Source organism: Aquarana catesbeiana, linkage group LG10 (genome assembly GCF_042186555.1).
Source record: "Aquarana catesbeiana isolate 2022-GZ linkage group LG10, ASM4218655v1, whole genome shotgun sequence".
Classification (NCBI taxonomy): domain Eukaryota; kingdom Metazoa; phylum Chordata; class Amphibia; order Anura; family Ranidae; genus Aquarana; species Aquarana catesbeiana.
In genome coordinates this window covers 113764636-113787898 of record NC_133333.1, presented here as the reverse complement: position 1 = coordinate 113787898, position 23263 = coordinate 113764636, and the positions used below count along the sequence as shown (strand labels likewise).

The following is a 23263-nucleotide window of genomic DNA, read 5'->3' as shown; positions in this document are numbered from 1 at the left end:
AAGGCGCGTGTGTCTTGCCTACAGTCAAGCATGGTGGTGGGAGTATCATGGTCTGGGGTTGCATGAGTGCTGCCGGCACTGGGGAGCTACAGTTCATTGAGGGAATCATGAATGCCAACATGTACTGTGACATACTGAAGCAGAGCATTATCCCCTTCCTTTGAATACTGAGCCACAGGGCAGTATTCCAACATGATAACGACCCCCAAACACACCTCCAAATTGACCACTGCCTTGCTAAAGAAGCTAAGGGTAAAGGTGATGAGACTGGCCAAGCATGTCTCCAGACCTAAACCCTATTGAGCATCTGTAGGGCATCTGTGGGGCATCCTCAAATGGAGGGTGGAGGAATGCAAGGTCTCTAACATCCACCAGCTCCGCGATGTTGTCATGGAGGAGTGGAAGGGGACTTCAGTGGCAACCTGTGAAGCTCTCGTGAACTCCATACCCAAGAGCGTTAAGGCAGTGCTGGAAAATAATGGTGGCCACACAAAATATTGACACTTTGGGCCCAGTTTGCACATTATCACTTAGGGGTGTACTCACTTTTGTTGCCAGCGGTTTAGACATTAATGGCTGTGTGTTGAGTTATTTTGAGGGGACAGCAAATTTACTCTGTTATACAAGCTGTACACTCACTACTTTACATTGTAGCAAAGTGTAAATTATTTGTGTCACATGAAAAGATATAATAAAATATTTACAAAAACGTGAGGGGTAAACTCAATTTTGTGAGATACTGTATATATATATATATATATATATATATATATATATATATATATATATATATATATATATATATATATATATATATATATATTATGTCATATTTGTATAGCCTCTCTTCTATTTACCAAACTGCAAATGTAACTTCTTATTTGTCCTGTGTGAGAATATTTCCACCATATTATATCTCCATTTTATAACTTGCATCCTGCTTCAAAGTAACTATGCAATCTGATAAATATGCCACTTAAAGTTATACACATCATAGTTACTCCTAAAACTCAACTATGTATGTATTATAAAGAAAAGAAAATGTACAGTACAGAGGAAACCTCTTAGGGCTCCCACTCAAAACCTTCCTGTGTTTATCAGTAATGGATGTTATATCAGACCTTGAAGAAATATAAATTGTAGTCTTATTCATAACTATTCTTTGTTGGAATTACAAAGGAAAATATAAGTTGACAAAAGCAATATTAAAGCTCCTACTCACCACCCCTGACATTTCGCAGTAATGGGTGCTATGTTCTGTTGTTTCCACCATAAAAATAAATGGCTTCTACTGTGCCACAATGTTTACCACAGGCATCTGATAGTCAGCTTTGAGGTGATGTGTTGCTTTATCACCACCAGTGTTAACCACTGAAAGCCCGCAGCACTGTGTCTGCAACCACGTGCTTTACACATTGTTGTATCAAATAGCGGTTGTGATGCAGTGCCATGAATGGGTGGTATAATTTTCACCATGCCACAATTGTGTCAATGTGTATTAACATGGCCACTCAACAAGAAACAAACAGAAGGCGCCAATCTGGTGTAGCATAAAATACTAATTTATTAATACTGTGTATATGGCAACTCACATTTTGGAGAACTACACTATATTACCAAAAGTATTGGGCCGCCTGCCTTTACACACACACACAAGAACTTTAATGGCATCCCATGGGAATGTTTGACCATTCTTCCAGAAGCGCATTTGTGAGGTCAGGTACTGATGTTGGACAAGAAGGCCTGGCTCACAGTCGAATTCATCGCAGGTGTTATATTGGGTTGAGGTCCCATAGACACACTCCTAAACCTTGTGGACAGCCTTCCTAGAAGAGTTGAAGCTGTTATAGCTGCAAAGGGTTGGCCAACTCAATATTGAACCCTACAGACGAAGACTGGGATGCCATTAAAGTTCACATGCATGTAAAGGCAGGTATCCCAATACTTTTGGTAATATAGTGTATGTGCGCATAGCACAATGGGGCCACTGTGGTACCGCTGCATCCCGGAGCGTGCGCACATAGCTCCCCAAATGTGAGCTATTTGCACATGATATATATATATATATATATATATATATATATATATATATATATATATATATATATACTATATTGTAAAAAGTATTGGGACACCTGAATTTACACCCACATGAACTTTATTGGCATCCCAGTCTTAGTCCGTACGGTTCAATATTGAGTTGGCCCACCCTTTACAGCTTCAGCTCTTCTGAGAAGGCCGTCCACAAGGTTTAGGAGTGTGTCTATGGGAATGTTTGATCATTCTTCCAGAAGTGCTTGTGAGGTCAGGCACTGATGTTGGGCGAGAAGGCCTGGCTTGCAGTCTGTGCTCTAATTCCTCCCAAAGGTGTTCTATTGGGTTGAGGCCAGGACTCTGTGCAGGCCAGTCAATTTTCTACACCCCAAACTCACTCATCTATGTCTTCATGGACCTTGTTTTGTGCCCTGGTGCGCAGTTATGTTAGAACAGGAAGGGGCCATCCCCAGACTGTTCCCACAAAGTTGGGAGCATGAAATTGTCCAAAATGTCTTGGTATGTTGATGCCTTAAGAGTTCCCTTCACTGGAACTAAGGGGCCAAGCCCAACCCCTGAAAAACAACCCCACACCATAATCCCCCCTCCACCAAATGATTTGGACCAGTGGACAAAGCAAGGTCCATAAAGACATGGATGAGCGAGTTTGGGGTGGAGGAACTTGACTGGCCTGCGCAGAGTCCTGACATCAACCCAATAGAACACTTTTGGAATGAATTAGAGCGGGGACTGCGATCCAGGCCTTCTCGTCCAACATCAGTGCCTGACCTCACAAATGCGCTTCTGAAAGAATTGTCAAACATTCCCATAGACACAATTCTAAACCTTGTGGACAGCCTTCCCAGAAGAGCAGAAGCTGTTGTAGCTGCAAAGATTGGGCCAACTCAATATTGAACCCTAAGGACTAAGACTGGGATGCCATTAAAGTTCATGTGTGTGTAAAGGCAGGTGTCCCAATACTTTTAACAATATAGTGTACGTGGGCATGAGGGCTGTGTGTGTTTATATATATGTTTATAGAAGTGCAACAAATAACCTCTAAGCTGCCAAACAGCAGATTTGAGTGTGGGGGGGGGGGGGATGTAATAAGTGTCACTCAAAACAAGACATAAAAGTACAAATAACATTATTGATACAATAAAAACCCTGAAGAAGATAAAACCAAATCCATATTATGGATCCTGATGAATCACTTTATCAATGCCGAAACACGTTGATCCACAAAGCCCTGTGATCTTAATACTTGCACAGTATAATCAGGATATGGTTTTTGGTTTTAACCTTTTCAGGGTTTTTATTGTGTCAATAAAGTTATTTGTAATATTATGTTTGGAAGCTTGGAGGTTTTTGCTGTACTTCTACTATTAAATCAGTATTTTATGCTACACCCAGATCAGCGCCCTCTGTTTGTTTTTAGTTTTGCTACAGAGTTCACGTCAAATCTTATGAGGAGCTGCCATCAGTGTGTGTTTTCTTTATAGAACTATTGGGACTGACTCCTGCCTGCACCGCTTATGAACTTTTAGATGTGCTATGCTTATCCATCAACATGCGTCATCTGCACACCATTGTTTGTTTATTAACATGGGTCCAAAAGAGAGCAAATGAGAAGTTCATTCTTAAGGGATCTATTTAAAAAAAATTTCTTTGACAAATGTCACATACATTCTGTAACAGATTAATTCTTATGATTGTCAGCTCCATCTAGTGCCCAGAATGCGCCATAGTTTTCTAAACTACCTCAAGGAGAAAATATACTGCATTTTGGCCACTAGATGGAGCTGATGATCATAGGGATAAATCTATTACAGAAAATACAGAAAAATTCATGCAGCCTGCACAAATGTGTGAAATTCTATAATTATGGATCCATACATTCTATGAATAAAGTGCTAAATATATAAAAATTAATTTCATTTCACTTATATAACCGCGCACTTGTGCAAGTATTATCTATATTATTTTCTGACACCATGCTGTCTCAGGAAGCAATGTGTTAATGTAAACCCTATGGGGTCTGTTTATAACACATTTGTTGGACGAATTTCACACATTAAAGAAAAAATATAAATGCAGCGCTCGTGACTAATCACAAAAAAGTAAATGTATTGCCGCTGCTGTAGGAAAAGTACTAATACTTGAATAATATAAAACAAACGCATACAGCACTGGCAAAATAAATCTTACAACCATAAATGTGATACTATATAAAAAGTGCACTGTGCAATGATCCTATAATTATGGATCCATACATTCTATGAATAAAGTGCTAAATATATAAAAATGAATGTATAAAAATATGTGCTGCCAAAAGACAATTACTGATAAAGTGACAGTGATTGATTCCGGATGTGTACAAACAATAAATAAATTGTGTGCTAAAGAAATATAAATTAATAATACAATAATAGTGATTAGTCCCAGAAAGGTGCCATAAACTGAGCTATTGTACAAGACTCTTGGTAGCGGCCCCACTGAAAAATAGCGTCTCTTCAACCTTTGCTGACAGTCAGTCACCTGAAGTACTGCAGTTAGATGACTCTGCTGTAATGCAATATAGATGGCTTAAAATCGTGGTAAGTGGGATAAGGCTTGGAGGCGTAGACCATGGAATCAAACCCAAAAAGAAGGAAAAACAATATAGTGAAGTATTGTGGAGAAAGAGATCACTTGCGCATCACAGCGCTACTCACAAGATACATGGTTGCAATCAGGCATATCAGAAAAACTTCCGCGAACTCCGCTGTAAGTGTGCGTTCCACGGGAACAGGAAGAAGCGTCACTGATTGGACGTGAGCCGGATGTTGTGTCGACGCGTTTCGCCCCTCCTCCAGGGCGTCATCAAAGACATAACATCCAGCCCACGGATGTTAGGATATATATGGTATGAAAGACTCCTCCCAAAAAGGGAATCAAAAAGGTGACAGCCAATCAAGGCTAGTGGGTGTGTACCATCCACTTTGTCCTGATTCATCATATCCTGTTGCAACTCCAAAAAACTTTATTGTTAAAAATAAACACAAGATTCAAGTTGTATATGAAAAACACTTAAAATACATAAATAAAACAATAAGTCTCAAATCATTCGAGGTGGTTGAGGGGTATTCCCAAAAGCCAAATGCTTAGGGTTAGAAGAAACTGCAGCAAAGAAGACGATTATAACTCCCAAGCCAATGTCATTTTGGAACGTTTTCAAGCCAAGGGATATAAATTGGAAGATTTAGAATGAACCAAAAGGACAGTTGGTGAAATGGATAGGAAGTATTTATTCAAACCTAAAGTTAAAAAAGAACATGACTATGGTATAGCATTCATGACTGGTTTTAATAGACAATATCGTGACTTTGAAAAAATTATCAAAGAACATTGGCCTTTGTTGTTGGAAGATGTCGATTTGAAGAAGATCCTACCCACGCAGCCTAAATTCATCTACACAAAGCCACCTACTCTTATATTACAATTGGCACACAATGTTGTGAATCCACCCAGGAAGGTGTGTACCTTTTTGGATAGAACTGGGTTCTACAGCTGTGGAAGATATATGATATGTAGGACTTCCAAATTTCGCAAGAAAAAAATCACTCATTTTAGGTCGTTGTCTGAAGGAAGATCCTTTGAAATAAAAAAATGTATTACATGTAGTACTACACATGTCACTTACCTACTGTCTTGTCCGTGCAACCTACAGTATGTGGGGAGGACCACCAGACAGTTAGGAGTTAGACTTAGGGAGCATCTTAACAGAATAAAGAAAGGATATAAACACCATGGTCTCTCGAACCATTTCAGGTTATTCCATAATAGGGACCCCAGTCTATTAACCTTTTGTGGAATCGATAGGGTTGAGGATCATTGGTGAGGCTCTGATCTCAAGAGAGCCATTTCCCAGAACAAAACTCAGTGGATCCATAGGCTTCGCACTTTATATCCCTATGGATTTAACATTGAGCTAGATCTTAATTGTTTTTTATCCAACTGGTAATACCTAATTTTTCTAGTTTTTAATTGTTTTCCATCTAACTGGTAATACTCAATTCTTCTATGGTTCCTTGCTAAAAGTTTTTGATTTATTTCGTGCAATATAAGAAAATGTTTTTATATTTTATATTCTATTGTTGGTTGGGGCTTATTCTAGATTAGGAGCTAGAAGGGAGTAAGTTATACTTATCCCCTTTGAATGTGTTGTTTTACCTATTTGCATTACACTAGTCTTATTTTATTTTTGTGCTTAGGTCAGGAGGAAGAAGGGATTTAGTTAATCTTTTCATGCACGAGATTGGCGTCCTTTTGTTATATTTACTTTTTGGTAGTTTATATACTTTATTTTGATTTGTATTTTTTTATATATATTTTTAATTAATTTTGATTATTTTTAATTTTATATTTTATTTTTAATTCCATTTTTATTTTCATTTTATTTTATTCTCATTTTTATTTTATTTCTATTATTTTCATTTTTCATTTATTATTTTTTATTTATTTTTTGTTCACAATTTTTCATATTTCGTTCATTTATTTATAATATTTGCATTTTCTTCCTCCCATATGTGTATTTTATATTGGATTTCTATTAGGCAAATTATGCTAATGATTTGAGACCTATTGTTTTATTTATGTATTTTAAGTATTTTTCATATACAACTTGAATGTTGTGTTTATTTTTAACAATAAAGTTTTCTGGAGTTGCAACAGGATATGATGAATCAGGACAAAGTGGATGGTACACACCCACTAGCCTTGATTGGCTGTCACCTTTTTGATTCCCTTTTTGGGAGGAGTCTTTCATACCATATATATCCTAACATCCGTGGGCTGGATGTTATGTCTTTGATGACGCCCTGGAGGAGGGGCGAAACGCGCCGACGCAACATCCGGCTCACATCCAACCAGTGACGCTTCTGAGTAGCGCTGTGATGCGCAAGTGATCTCTTTCTCCACAATACTTCACTATATTGTTTTTCCTTCTTTTTGGGTTTGATTCCATGGTCTACGCCTCCAAGCCTTATCCCACTTACCACGATTTTAAGCCATCTATATTGCATTACAGCAGAGTCATCTAACTGCAGTACTTCAGGTGACTGACTGTCAGCAAAGGTTAAAGAGATGCTATTTTTCAGTGGGGCCGCTACCAAGAGTCTTGTACAATAGCTCAGTTTATGGCACCTTTCTGGGACTAATCACTATTATTGTATTATTAATTTATATTTCTTTAGCACACAATTTATTTATTGTTTGTATACATCCGGAATCAATCACTGTCACTTTATCAGTAATTGTCCTTTTGGCAGCACATATTTTTATACATTCATTTGTATATATTTAGCACTTTATTCATAGAATGTATGGATCCATAATTATAGGATCATTGCACAGTGCACTTTTTATATAGTATCACATTTATGGTTGTAAGATTTATTTTGCCAGCGCTGTATGCGTTTGTTTTATATCATTCAAGTATTAGTACTTTTCCTACAGCAGCGGCAATACATTTACTTTTTTGTGAATAGTCACGAGCGCTGCATTTATATTTTTTCTTTAATGTGTGAAATTCGTGCAACAAATGTGTTATAAACAGACCCCATAGGGTTTACATTAACACATTGCTTCCTGAGACAGCATGGTGTCAGAAAATAATATAGATAATACTTGCACAAGTGCGCGGTTATATAAGTGAAATGAAAGTTGTAAAAACTTAAGAGAAAGTATCACTCCCAATAAACATATATAAAATAGTACAAATAAAAATATTTACCGCGCTAAGTGAGCAATACAAAGAAAAAACAAAAGAAAAAACAAAAACAGCAGCATCTCAATATAGGATACACATATAGACAAGCAAAGATAGAAATGGAGCTGCGCTAAAAAATAATAATAAATATATTAACCACAGATTGATAAAACACACAACAAATGCAAATGCTGTGCATATATGTTGAAAATGCTCTCAACACCACAAAAGATTGTAGATTAGTCCATGATCTTAAATATGTGAAATCTTGATATAACTTGTGACAACACCACAAACTCGTACTCCTCCACCACATAGATTGCGTGCTTACCAGAGGCAAGCTAAAATGAGCTTGTGGCTATTAACCCCGCCAGGGCCTCGTTCCAAAGAAGTAGCGATGACAGCTCTTATATGCTTGATGTATTGAAGCAGGAACACACAGCAAACAGCCAAGAGGACTCAAACTAAATGTGTGAAAATACAATGAATTGTAACACCATTCATATGCTAAACACAAATGAAAATTATAAACAATAGAAAGGCCACAAAAAGTCCCAATAAAAATGAAATGAAATTCAGTGTATCCGTGATGTGGTGCTCCTTAGATAAAATTCAACATCAAAAATAGTGTCACCAGCAGCCAAAGCAAAGAAGCACCTCTCCATAGTGCAGTAAAAGACTAAAATCACATTTATTAAATAAGCAAATGCACTCACAATGGTTAAAAATGTATGTGCATATACACACACACACACACATCGCCATGCTGGCAGGGACATCTGATTCCGGGTACGTGGTGATGTCGGCACGGGCCTCTTTCAATGCGTTTCGTCATCAAAGAAAGTCTTCCAAGGGTGAATTTAATTTGATCGGGACTTTTTGTGGACTTTATATTGTTTATCATTTCAATTTGTGTTTAACATATGAATGGTTTTACAATTCATTGTATTTTCACACATTTAGTTACAGCACAGCACTATTTTAAATTAAGTATGGTGTCAGAGAACAGCCCTTGTGAAATTGTGCTGATCATACTTTTAATGTAGTATATTTCCAGAACGCAAAGAAAAGCAAGCTTGTTTTTGTAATTGATTAATGGAACATGGTTTTGCTGTAATAATACATGGAACAGAATTACATATCAGTTTCTCAGTAGCTTCCCTTGTGTTTTGGAAAGTGTGTATGTTGCATAAAGCTGAGCTCTCGCTTTTTATTAGGGATGGCAAAGAAGCCCAAGTTGGTGACATGACAAAATCCAGTATGACTTAAAATCCACAGGGACTGCTCGGGTTTGCACTCTTTCTCTCTCAACAACAGGCTGTGTTTGACCCGTTTTGCCTGCAGAGTAAATGCCTCTCAATAGGACCTGCTGTGTCCAAAGTCATGAAAAGCAGGTCAAACCCAGCATGAGAACTATCGTCCACATTGCACCAATGAACAAAGTAGGAATCTGCTAATGTTTGCTTCAAATACATGTCAAAAACAGGAAAACAACCAAGGTCTTAGTTTCCTTCTAGTGTAAAACTGCCAAAATACTGTATATGCAGTAAGTGAGATGCAAGGTAAAAGGATAAAATGTCTTCTTGGGATGCTAACGTTCTAGCTGTGTGCTTCTTGTGGACTCCTTCAGAAGAACAGAAAGTGTCAAACCCAATACCTGGGAGGTACCACTGCTGAACATGACCTATTCCATATCTGCCTGGAGTTTGCATGTTCTCTGTGTGCCCTCAGGGGTTTCCTCTGGGTACTCTGGTCTCCTCCCACACTCCAAAGACATGCTGGTAGGTTAATTGGCTCCTGTCTAAATTGGCCATTTTATGTTTATGTATGAATGTGAGTTAGGGACCTTAGATTGTAAGCGCTTTGAGGGCAGGGAGTGATGTGAATGTACAATATATATGTAAAGTGTTGCGTAAATTGACAGTGCTATATAGGTACCTGTAATAAAAGACAAAATAAAAAATTCAAGTAAGAGGGCCTGCGCCATAACTGCCCTGAAACCACAAGCAATGCAACACAGTGGGTTGGCATTTTCAGGCTGCAAGACAGGCAGTGAGAAGGCAACATATCGCCTCCTCACCGCCTGTCAAACAACTCTGAAAAGTGATCCACTACAGATTGCTTTTCAAAGGGATGACAAGGGCTGCCATAAGTATGAATGAGTCTGAAAATAGTAACTTTTACTGAAATAGTAACTACCTTGGACAAGTAAGTACCTTGTCTTGGAGAAGTAAATCTGTGTTTTATTCAAATATCCATGTAAGCATAGGGATTCTATGCTTACACACACATAAAGCAACTGTACATGGTTAGGGACCTAGTGGCTGGCATAAGTGCCTGAGTACAGTGAGAGAGCCTTCACTTCTAACCGCCCACTAAAGTCTATGGCAGCTTTTAAAATAAATCTGGGCATATACCACTTAGCATTTTCTTAGATCTGATCTGTTAGATCAGCAAAATGTAAACGCAAGGAGTAAGTAACGCAAGAGTATACCTAAAGAACAACTCAATTCACACCAGCAAAGCGCCAACATTGGTATGCGCTGTGTAGAAGCGGTGAGGGGCAGTGCACTGTGAAGTTTTGTTTTTTTTTCACAAAAGGACTGTTCATTCAAGTCTCTGCTTAGCAGCGTATTGAGTTGTGCTCTGGTGCTGTGACATGCGATGCTATGCGATACGCTGTGATGAGGTGATGACTAGACTGTTTTATCGCAGCACATTGATGTGAACAGGTCCTATTCAATTTAAGGCTTTGTAACTTGTCTATGCATTCTGCCTGCTTAGGTAACGTCACCCAAAACAGCACAGCCATCCTAATGTGAACCTGCCCTAATTAGATATACAGTGCCTTGAAAAAGTATTCATACCCCTTGAAATTTTCCACATTTTGTCATGTTACAACCAAAAATGTAAATGTATTTTATTGGGATTTTATGTGATAGACCAACACAAAGTGGCACATAATTGTGAAGTGGAAGGAAATGATAAATGGTTTTCAAATAAATATCTGAAAAGTGTGGTGTGCATTTGTATTCAGTCCCCTTTACTCTGATACCCCTAACTAAAATCTAGTGGAACCAGTTGCCTTCAGAAGTCACCTAATTAGTATATAGAGTCCACCTGTGTGTAATTTCATCTCAGTATAAATTCAGCTGTTCTGTGAAGACCTCAGAGGTTTTTTAGAGAACCTTAATGAACAAACAGCATCATGAAGGCCAAGGAAAGAGTATGGCACGACTGTAAACCTACCAAGAGATGGCCATCCACCTAAATTGACAAGCCAGGCAAGGAGAGCATTAATCAGAGAAACAGCCCATGGTAACTCTAGAGGAGCTGCAGAGATCCACAGCTCTGGTGGGAGAATCTGTCCACAGGACAACTATTAGTTGTGCACTCCACAAACTTGGCCTTTATGGAAGAGTGGCAAGAAGAAAGCCATTGTTGAAAGAAAACCATAAGAAGTCCCATTTGCAGTTTTCGAGAAGCCATGTGGGGGACACAACAAACATGTGGAAGAAGGTGCTCTGGTCAGATGAGACCAAAATTGAACTTTTTGGCCTAAATAAAAACGCTATGTGTGGTGGAAAACTAATACTGCACATCATCCTGAACACACCATCCCCACCGTGAAACATGGTGGTGGCAGCATCATGTTGTGGGGATGCTTTTCTTCAGCAGGGACAGGGAAGCTGGTCAGAGTTGATGGGAAGATGGATGGAGCCAAATACAGGGAAATCTTAGAAGAAAACCTGTTAGAGTCCGCAAAAGACTTGAGACTGGGGCAGAGGTTCACCTTCCAACAGGACAACGACTCTAAACATACAGCCAGAGCTACAATGGAATGGTTTAGATCAAAGCATATTCATGTGTTAGAATGGCCCAGTCAAAGTCCAGACCTAAATCCAATTGAGAATCTGTGGCAAGACTTGAAAATTGTTGTTCACAGACGCTCTCCATCCAAACTGACAGAGCTTTAGCTATTTTGCAAAGAAGAATGAGCAAAAATGTCACTCTCTAGATGTGCAAAGCTGGTAGAGACATCCCAAAAAGACTTGCAACTGTAATTGCAGTGAAAGGTGGTTCTACAAGGTATTGACTCGGGGGGGGGGGGGGGGGGGCTGAATACAAATGCATGCCAAGTTTTTCACATATTTATTTGTAAAAAATTTTGAAAAAAATTATAATTTTCCTTCCACTTCACAATTATGTGCCACTTTGTATTGGTCTGTCACTAAAATTCTCAATAAAATACATTTATGTTTTTGGATGTAACATGACAAAATGTGGAAAATTTCAAGGGGTGTGAATACCTTTTCAAGGCACTGTAAATGGTAGTTCCTTGTATTATATAGTTATTGGTAAGTTAAAGTGGTTGTTAACCCTTACTTAGACCCAGTGAAGGGACTATGCACAGAGATTAAACAGATCCTCCTACATAAGTTGTATCTATCTATTTGCAGTTTTCTCTACACCTGTTTAAAGTCCAGAATTTTTAAAGTGGTTCTAAAGGCTCAAGTTTTTTTACCTTCATGCATTTTATACATGAAGGTAAAAAAAACCTTCTCTGTGCAGCAGCCCCCCCTAAAACTTACCTGAGTCCCATCTCCATCCAGCAATGTGAACAAGAGCCTCGGCTTTCCGGGGACTCTCCTTCCTCATTGGCTTAAACAGTAGCTCCCACTGCTGTCAATCACAGCCAGCCAATGAGGAGAGAGAGGGGACCAGGTCGAGCCGCAGTTCTGTGTGTGAATGGACATGCACAGCCGCGGCTCGGGAAGGAGCCTGTTTGGGTGCCCCCAGAGCAAGCAGCTTGGGAGGAGGAGGGAGGGGCCAAGAGTTCCAGCGAGGGACCTAAGGAGAGGAGGATTGGGGCTGCTCTGTACAAAACCACTGTACAGTGCAGGCGAGTATATCATGTTTGTTATTTTTATCTTTTTTTAAAGAAAGCCTTTAATATCACTTTAAGCTTGTCTAAGAGTTTTAAAAAAAGGAGCGGAAAAGCTGAAGTTACACTCTGCAGCGCTCAGTGAGGAGAGCTCTGACAGCTGATTGGACAGGGAATTGTAGTTCCAGGACTCTAGTTTTCACATTGAGATTTACCTGTATGGAACTACAAAAGACCAGCATGCTCTGAGGGCAGAAACTCCATTTTGATTTCCTGAGGAGAATTCAGACAGCACAGGGCGGAGGAAGAGATCAGACCTAAGGGAGAGATGCTGTCTCTCAGGTGATTTCACAGCACGATTTAGGCCTCCACCGTCAGTCGGGACATCCAGCCTGAAAGAGGGGGATCCCAGGTGCACATCCAGATGCACCTGCATTGACTCTGAAGCGTTCCAATGTGAGGTGACTGATCGGGTCGCCAGGAGAGTCTGCTGTTCCAGGTCGTTCGTTTGGGCCTTGACCGTAGGATTGGGTGAGGGGGCTTTTGCCCATTTGCAGGAAACAGGGACACTACACCACAGAAGTTAAATGGACACTATATACAGACATCATTGCTGTTAGTCATTTTGCTGACACTTGTAGTGCCACAGGGCTAAAGGATAAGGTCATCCATTCCCAGGGACACTGTATACAGACACCATTGTCCTCTCACCTTGCTGAGAGAGATCTCACCCGCTTCATTTGATAATCCGGGCCAGTTGTGTTGTTTGGCCCTGCTATTCAGGAGTTTAAGTGCACCAACAAAAGTGGCTAGCTGAAGACACAAAGTTTTATCTTTTCTTCAAAAGGACTGAAGCTACTAGTGCCATATGGACCCACACACACACATATTCAGGGGTCTATATATGCATTGGGTGTGTGTGGGACAGCTTATCTAGGAGGTTAAGCCATTACATATTGATTTGAATAAAGAGTTTAAAGTTGGGCCTGTGGCGTCAGGGAACAGAAGAGAGAGGCCTGACACAAAGAGGGTCATTCCTCTGCTCTCCTCCTACCTAGACTCATAGAGCCGACCTGAGTAAAGGTAACCAATCTGATACAGATTGCCATATTGTGATTTATTTGCTATGTAAATGTGCCTCTGCTTTTGGGGTTATTCTTAAGTTTTGAATCCCCTGACAGCAGCCTGAATATAGTATTGAGCTAAATTGCCCATAACCTCAGTTATTGCTCTCCTATTGCATTCCTTGAACATATATATTGTTACGTTTGTTACTTTTCCACAGAAATATTGCAGTAAAGACAATTTCTGTGTTTTATCATAACGTGTGTGTTTCTCATTGGTTATTGCACTTACACTATTGCCAGGTGTGCCAGAGGGGGCTGAGGCTGTTACTGGGGTTGAGAGGCAGAGTAACAGACTGAATAAACTTACACTTACTTTGTTTCCAAGGCTTTCTTTTTCTCTTCCTGTCCCCCCCCCCCCACACTCCTTGGCGATGTACGCAATTTCCTGCGGCACACTGGTTCCTGGAAGATGTGTGTCATGATTGCCGCCTATCAGCATCGTGAGATGATTAGCTTGGTTGCCATAACAACGGGGCAGGCACTTACTACGACGCTGCGCGTTGTGATGGCAACCAGAGACGTTTCCTGCGCTGCGTCCTGTGTTTAATGCACATGGACGAGATCGGGAGGTGCATGCTGGGTAGCCAGCAGCACCTTATCCCAGAAAAGAATCCTAGTGGGCTTCACATGCCTACAAGCAAGATGGAAGCTCGCAACAAAGAAAAAACAAAGGTTAGTTTAAAACAAATAAATAAATACAGCGGCGGTTTTACTGAAAAAAGCAATTAGAAAATGAGATTAGGAAAATCAAAACAGGTGCCTTTCAAAAAAATTAAAATATATGTCGGTGTAACTCCGCTTTAACCACTTCAGCCCTGGAAAACTTTACCCCCTTCCTGACCAGGCTATTTTTTGTGCAATCAAGGGGTTTACTGTGTTCCCTAGGTGTGTTCTAACTGTAGGGGGGATGGGACTGACTAGGGGAGAGGAGACTGACTCGGTGTCCCTACTTAGTAGGAACACACGATCTGTCTCCTCTCCCCTGACAGAACCAGGATTTGTGTGTTTACACACACACATCCCCATTCTCATTCTGTCACGAGCCCACCGGGCACTCGCATCGGCTCCAGGGACACGCTGCGGTCACACGCCTCCTACAGAGTCTTAAAGAGCCGACGTACAGCTATGATGGCTTGCCTAGGGAAGCCATCCTGCCGCAGTATTACTGCGGCGACTGGTCGGGAACTGGTTAAATATTAAACGAAAACTTTAGTGGAACTGTAGGCTTGGTTCACACTGCTGTGACGTGGGATCCGACTTGTGAGACCCCGAGTCACATGACATGTCACATTCAATGTTTCCCTATGAGAGCCCTCGTAATTGATACTACACAAGTCGCTCTGACTTTGAAAAGGTTCCCGCACTACTTTGGTCCGACTTGGGTGCGATTTCAGCCCTGGAACCGGATCCTAAATAGCATCCAAGTCGGATCAAGTCCGAAAGAAGTCGCAGGACAAAGTCGCAGGCAAAGTCATACAACTTTGCCGTTGCAGCAGTGTGAACCGAGCTGTAGTCAAAAAATGAAGTCCTGCTAGATCACTTCAGGCTGACCCCTAATGCAGGTATAGCTATGTAAAACAATAAAAATTAGTGTCCATACTATTTGAAATCCAGTAATACACTGTCTCACCCTGATCTGCACATGCTCACTTGCTCTCTATTTGCAGCACTGTGCCTAAAATCAGAGTCAATAGAGTCCAATCAACTGAAAGCTTTAAGATTTACCAGTGTTGAAAGGGGAAGAAAGCCACAGAAATGAAACAAACGGGTTGATTTACTAAAACCGGAGAGTGCAAAATCTGGTGCAGGTCTGCATAAAAACCAATCAGCTTCCAGGGTTTTTTGTCAAAGCTTAAATGAACAAGCTAAAGTAGAAGCTGATTGGCTACCAGATTTTGCACTCTCCAGTTTTAGTAAATCAACCTCACTATGTTTAGGAGACACAGATTTGTGAGGGAGAAAATAAAAGCAGGAGAGGTGACAGGACAAACTCTGCTGCCAGGACGACACTTTGGGGTTGATTTACTAATTTGTTCATAAACGACCTGCAGGATGGGGTAAATAGTTCAATTTCTGTATTTGCGGACAATACTAAGCTAAGCAGGGAAATAACTTCTCCGCAGGATGTGGAAACCTTGCAAAAAGATCTGAACAAATTAATGGGGTGGGCAACTACATGGCAAATGGGGTTCAATTTAAAAAAATGTAAAATAATGCATTTGGGTGGCAAAAATATGAATGCAATCTATACACTGGGGGGAGAACCTCTGGGGGAATCTAGAATGGAGAAGGACCTGGGGGTCCTAGTAGATGATAGGCTCAGCAATGGCATGCAATCCCAAGCTGCTGCTAACAAAGCAAACAGAATATTGGCATGCATTAAAAAGGGGATTAATTCCAGAGATAAAATGATAATTCTCCCGCTCTACAAGACTCTGGTCCGGCCGCACCTAGAGTATGCTGTCCAGTTCTGGGCACCAGTCCTCAGGATGTGCTGGAAATGGAGCGAGTACAAAGAAGGGCAACAAAGCTAATAAAGGGTCTGGAGGATATTGGTTATGAGGAAAGGTTGCCAGCACTGAACTTATTCTCTCTGGAGAAGAGACGCTTGAGAGGGGATATGATTTCAATTCATTAGAAGAAATGAGGTTTAACCTAAAACGTTGTAGAGGGTTCTTTACTGTAAGAGCGCCAAGGATGTGGAATTCCCTTCCATACGCGGTGGTCTCAGCGGGGGGGCAACAATAGTTTTAAGAAACTATTAGACCCCTTTCACACCGAGGGCGTTTTGCAGGCGCTATAGCATTAAAAATAGCACCTGCAATCCGCCCTCAAACAGCTGCAGCATTGTCTCCAGTGTGAAAGCCCGAGGGCTTTCACACCAGAGCGCTGCGCTGGCAGGATGGGAAAAAAAGTCCTGCCAGCAGCTTCTTTGGAGCGGTGAAGGAGCGGTGTGTTTACCGCTCCTCCACCGCTGCTCCCCATTGAAATCAATGGGGCAGCGCTGGGAAACCGCCTGCAAAATGCCGCTATTGCGGCGCATTGCGGGCGGTTTTAACCCTTTCTCGGCTGCTAGTGGGGGTAAGAGCGACCCGCTAGTGGCCAAAATGCGCTGATAATCCGACGGTAAAATGCAGCTATAAATAGCGGTGTTTTACCGCCGACGCTATGGGCGGCCCGGTGTGAATGGGCTCTTAGATAAGCACCTGAACGACCGCAACATACAGGGATATACAATGTAATACTGACATATAGACCAAGGAGAGGGGCAGAGTTTCCAATATGGAAGTGACTGCTCTGGGCTTCAACAAAATGGCAGCCTCCGACAAGAAGAAGCAGGAGCGATGCTGGAGGCAATTTACAGCACACACTCATTTAGGTGGCATAATTATTAATGTGGAATGTATATTTTTTTGTTAAAGAACAATGATTGTTATCAAACTGTTATGAGAAAAGTTCTGCTTTAAAAGAACAAACTTAGGTGGATCTGCAACATAAATAACAAGTAAAACTGACTGTTATAGAGCTAAAAAAAAAAAAGCCCATACACCTCTTCTGAGGCTGTAGCAGAAAGAAGACATTGCTGAATTTATAGATGAAGTATGGTCAAAAACTATTTTAGTACATTTGCACAGTAAAAATAGGTTTCCTCCAATGAAGTGTGCCTCATCCCTGGCTGCTGCAACGTTTGTTAAAACTTTTACATTTATTCATCCCACACTCCCCGTTGGCACTAAACCAACGAATGTACATTGTTGACAGGCAAGTGTGGCCTGAATAATAAAGTTAAAATAATATATAATAAAATATAAATATAATCAAATAATAAAAGTTTCAGCAAATGGTGTAGTAGACAGAGATGAGGCATACCTCCTTGGAGGCGACTTCTTTTCACTGTGCAAATGTACATCATTTCAACCATACTTCAGCAATATCAATTTTTCTTTCTCAGAAGAGGTGTATGGGCTTTTTTGAAGCTCCATGATGCAACTATATGAACATTTTGGTAATTTTTTAGCTTTAAAGTGTTACTAAACCCAGGAGCCTGCATTCACTATATCTGGTCTCCCACAGTACACAGAACATGGAAATGCAATTATTTTAGTAAATATAAACTGCTAAATACCTTTTCCCATCAGCAGTATATAGCAGTCTTGTGACTTCTATTGGTGTCTGTTTAAAGTTTTAGGAGGAGTTTCCTTCTCCCCTGTTTGTCCTATGAGGCTGCAGGACCCCTGACCCTCTGTTTGGACAGTGCTGAGTGGCCCTGTGCTGATCACATGCACTCTCCCAAACAAAACAAAAAAACTCTCTATCGATACACACCAAGCTGAAGATAGTACAGAGCCTTAGAGAGCCTCAAGGGCTCTGTACTATCAGGAGATAGATTGGGGACTGTGGAAGAAGGGGAGGATCAGAGAAGACAGGATCAAACAGCCTTTTTACACAATGCAGAGGGTGAACCCCTTAGGTTCCACAGTGAGTATAACAAGAATCTTTTACTGCATATACAGACTGATTTTACTGTTGTGGGTTTAGTTACACTTTAATGAGTTGAGCTGTAATGAAAGCAGGGCTGTATAGCTATGCAGAGTGAAATGCATACATGAGTACTAAAGTCCCATTCATTACATCAAATATTATAAAAGAGCATTAATCACTGACATAGAACATTGGATTAGTGTTGTTAATATATATTCTTTCTTACTTTAAAAATGTGTGCACATCCTTAATTAATACCTGTAGCTGCAGCTGCTGTTTTTTGGCTCTTCTTAACTGCCAGCGGAGGGGGGGGGGGGGGGGGGGGGGGGGAGCGATACATCAATTTTCTACTGATTGCAAAAGTGAGAGAACACATTCCTGGACTCCCTTTAGACATAAACTATGTTACCAAAAGTATTGGGACGCCTGCCTTTACACACACATGAACTTTAATGGCATCCCAGTCTTAATCCGTATGGTTCAATATTGAGTTGGCCCACCGTTTGCAGCTATAACAGCTTAAATTCTTCTGGGAAGGCTGTCCACAAGGTTTAGGAGTGTGTCTATGGGAATGTTTGACCATTCTTCCAGAAGCACATTTGTGAGGTCAGGCACTGATGTTGGACGTGAAGGCCTGGCTCGCAGTCTCCTCTCTAATTCATCCCAAAGGTGTTCTATCGGGTTGAGTTCAGGACTCTGTGCAGGCCAGTTAAGTTCCCTCACCCCAAACTCGTTCATCCATGTCTTTATGGACCTTGCTTGCCTTGCAAGTGCAGTTTCTCCAGAGCATAGTAAATGAGGTAAATCTTCACTTTGCAAAGAATGCCAGATCATATGCACGGAAAATTTTTAAAAATGCTTTTTTTCTTGCACATAATTGGATTATGGAAGTCAGCTGAGATTTTGCTCATTTAAGTGGTAATAAACTCTGTTACACCACTTGTACCTACAGGTAAGCCTATAATAAGGCTTACCTGTAGGTACTGTGAATATCTCCTAAACTTGCACCGTTTAGGAGATATTCAGAGTTCATGCAGCCGATGACATAATCGGCTTACAGACTTCAGAGCTTGTGCCGTAAACGGCGGCTCCCGCACACACGCCCAGGAGTGATGTCACTGTGCAACCAGCCACTCATGTATCCAGAGGTTACGAACCCGGAATGAAACCCGGGGGAAGATGTCAGACCTCTCAGCGGTGACATCGCGGCACTGGAGGGCTTCCTTCTAAGGAAAGTTTCTCATAATGTACTAGTATGTGATGCTTACTAGCACATTATGAAATTGCCTTGAAGCAAATTTTTTATTTTTTTTAACTACATGCAGTTTGCTACCACTTTTACTAAGGTCTGGAGTAACTGCACTTGAAGAGTGCAAAGTGCACAGTCTATTTGCCTTTAGTAATTCAACCCTTAAATGTGTTGATGGGGGAATCTAGCAATTTTCTTTCTGTGGTGGAAAGAGAGAAAATTGGTAATGTATGGCCTGTCTATCACTATCCCCCCCCCCCCTCCCCCAAACCGACAAAGCTTCCGTCTAAAGGTGTCTCATTTGCTCCTTCATGCAACAAATAGGCACAGCTGATGTAATACCGGCCAGATCACCAGGTGAAAACAGAGGAGGAAAAAGCCTACAAAAAGAAAACAAATTCAGCCACCGCATCTAAGGGTTGATAAGCTGCAATGTATTACATATTTGGTTTTGGGTTTAATACAACTTTTTCGGATGTAGAGCATGTAGGCAGAATCAAGCTTCTAATTATTAGTTTTGTGTGATTTTTGTATATAGCTCAACACCAGAAAATAGATTTTAGGATATTGCAAGGGCATGCAGTAGATGGAGCATGGTCGGGGGATTCATGTAGGGATCCCTATGATAAAGAACAGAAGTGGCCTGTTGCTGACTCAGCCTGCAGATACCGGTGCTGAGTCATGGACAGATAATCCAATCTTGTGTTTTGTAGTAGTATATCCCTCATATGATCCAATGCATAGTCCTGTATCCTTATAGTTCTCACCACACCCTGGCTCTCTCTTATCCCTGCAGTACCTCTGCAGTCTTTTTGGCTGACATTAAGTTTGCCTTGTGTGTGTAAGGCGGTGAAGGTGGTGGTGGAGGTGGTAGTGGTGGGGGTTACTATTGTCACGCTTCTCTAAATTTAGATTCCCAAAGTGCAGCTAATCACAGGAGAGATAAAGCTAGAAGCGCACTACTCATAGGAGAAATCCACTGAAACTGCAGAAGCATGCAACTTTCCTACCGTCTCCTCCGTCCACAGCAGATGGGGAATTGTTGCTAAGCAGTAGAGAAAGCTCATTTATCAGCTCACTCACCCAGGATGACGATGAAGAGCCATGAATGCCGGTGACACCGCGGACCGCGGATATCAGAGAAGACGTCTCCGAACCAAGGGGGTCCCAGCTGCATTTTCTGGAGGAGAGACATAAAGAGCACTGATTACCATGGAAGCTTTCTTCATAGGTGACCACAATAGAAGCCTTCTTCATAGGTGACCCCAACAGACGCTTTCCTTATATGTGACCAAAATAGAAGCCTTCTTCATAGGTGACCACAATAGAAGTCTTCTTCATAGGTGACCCTAACAGAAGCTTTCTTCATAATGACCACAATAAAAGCTTTCTTCAAAGGTGACCCCAATAGAAGCCTTCTTCATGGGTGACCCCAACAGAAGCTCTCTTCATAGGTGACCACAATAAAAGCTTTCTTCATAGGTGTCCCCAATAGAAGCTTTCCTTATAGGTGACCCCAACAGAAGCTTTCTTATAGGTGACCCCAATAGGAGCCTTCTTCATAGGTGACCACAATAGAAGCCTTCTTCATAGGTGACCCCAACAGAAGATTTCCTTATAGGTGACCCCAACAGAAGCTTTCCTTATAGGTGACCCCAGCAGAAGCTTTCCTTATAGGTGACCCCAATAGGAGCCTTCTTCATAGGTGACCCCAATAGAAGCTTTCCTTATATGTGACCACAATAGAAGCCTTCTTCATAGGTGACCCCAACAGAGGCTTTCCTTATAGGCGACCCCAAGAGAAGCTTTCCTTATAGGTGACCCCAACAGAAGCTTTCCTTATAGGTGACCCCAACAGAAGATTTCCTTATAGGTGACCCCAACAGAAGCTTTCCTTATAGGTGACCCCAACAGAAGCTTTCCCTATAGGTGACCCTAATAGGAGCCTTCTTCATAGGTGACCACAATAGAAGCCTTCTTCATAGGTGACCACAATAGAAGCCTTCTTCATAGGTGACCACAATAGAAGCCTTCTTCATAGGTGACCATAATAGAAGCCTTCTTCATAGGTGACCCCAAAAGAAGCTTTCCTTATAGGTAACCACAACAGAAGCCTTCTTCATAGGTGACCCCCCCTAGACACTTTCAATGAGTGTCTGTGAGCCTGCCCTGAGGTGAGCCCCCCATGTTTCTTCTCCCTACCTGTGTCCCCAGTCAGCAGCCTGTGCTGTGTTGTCCCCTCAGTGGTTTCCTCTTACCTCTTCCCTCTGGTCTCCTTCCTTCCCATGTGCACACACACACACTTCTGCTGACTTCTCAGCACTGCAGTTCCAATGTAGGCGGGGCCGGCGGCAGACCCCGCCCCGTGGCAGCTGTCTGCAGATTGCCGGTGTTGTGATGAGTGCAGGGAGCTCCCTCCATCAATACAAAGCGCAGGGTGACAGCATGCCGCACTTCTACTACAATGACACATGTGCGATCCTCAGCCCTGCACAGCCCCGCCTGTCATCATACTGATACATACTCAGCATGGGAGGAGGGATGGGAGCAGATCGCACAGTCAGGATGGAAGGGGTTAACTGCTTCGTGTAAGATCGGCGATGTGTGTATGGAGAGAAGTTTGTGAGATGAGATGTGGAGGGCAGAGGGGTGGGGGAGGAGGGGGTAGAAGGACAGATAGGGGAGGGGGGAGTCCTGGAGTCAGATGGGGAAAGTGACAGTAGAAAGGTTAGATGAAGAAAATCATAAAGAGCAGAGATGACAGCAGGGACACTTTACATTGGGATCACTGTGCTGGAGGACTGCAGAGAGGACAGGATCCCTCCAGAGGGAGAGCCTGGAGAGGACAGATCCACAGACATATTGGATGAAATGCAGCAGAGGAGAGATGAACACCAGTGAGTACACAAGAGCTATACTGCAAAATCTAATTCAGGGAAACTTTAAATTGGAGCACAGGAGAGATGAAGGATCACACCCCTGCAGCAGGACTAGCCTGGGGAGGACAGATCCAGAGAACTTCAAATTAGAGGCAGCACAGAGGAGATGAAGGATCCTACCAGTGCAGCGGGATTAGCCTGGGGAGGACAGATCCAGAGAACTTTGGATGGAAGGCAGCATTGGAGAGAGGAAGGATCACACCAGTGCAGCAGGACTAGCCTGGAAAAGCACATGCAGAGAACTTTAAATTAGAGGCAGCCCAAGAAAGATGAAGGATCCTATCAGTGCAGCAGGACTAGCCTGGGGAGGACAGATCCAAAGAACTTAGGGTGAAAGGCAGCACTGGAGAGATGAAGGATCACACCAGTGAGTATAGCAGGGCTAGCCTGAAAAAAAAACTGATCCAGAGAACTTTAAATTAGAGGCAGCACATGAGATGTAAATGATCCTACCAGTGCAGCAGGACTAGTCTAAGGAGGACAGATCCAGGGAACTTTGGATGAATGACACCACAGGAGACATAATGGATTACACCAGTAAATACAGCAGAGCTAGACTAAGAAAAGATGTGAATGATCCCACAAGTACAGCAGGGCTAGCCTGGGGAGAACAGATCGGAGAAACTTTCAGTTAGATACAGTACAGGAGATGTGAACGATTCCCACAGTATACAGCTAGCCCTGGGTGTACAGAACCAGGAGACTTTAAAAGCAGCACAGGGGAGAAGAAGGATCTCACCAGCACAGGAGGGCTATCCCTGGGGTGGACATAACCAGGGAACTTTGTATTAATGGCAC

At 41.8% G+C, this 23263-nt stretch overlaps 1 protein-coding gene across 3 annotated transcripts in view; it reads right to left on the bottom strand.

Annotated features, from left to right (window-relative positions):
• Positions 1 to 22035, bottom strand: part of SCN4B (sodium voltage-gated channel beta subunit 4) — a 161137-nt gene extending 139102 nt beyond the window's left edge. Inside the window, exons 1-2 of one of the 3 annotated variants that reach the window (XM_073602479.1) lie at positions 21785 to 22035; positions 20610 to 20706 (exon numbers count right to left, since the gene is read on the bottom strand). In XM_073602479.1, the coding sequence (XP_073458580.1) occupies positions 20610 to 20706; positions 21785 to 21999 (312 nt within the window). In that variant the 5' untranslated portion in view covers positions 22000 to 22035. Of the gene's footprint in view, positions 1 to 20609; positions 20707 to 21728 lie in introns of all 3 variants that reach the window. The other 2 variants (XM_073602481.1, XM_073602480.1) reach the window with 2 other exon arrangements.
• Between the last annotated feature and the right edge of the window lie 1228 nt (positions 22036 to 23263).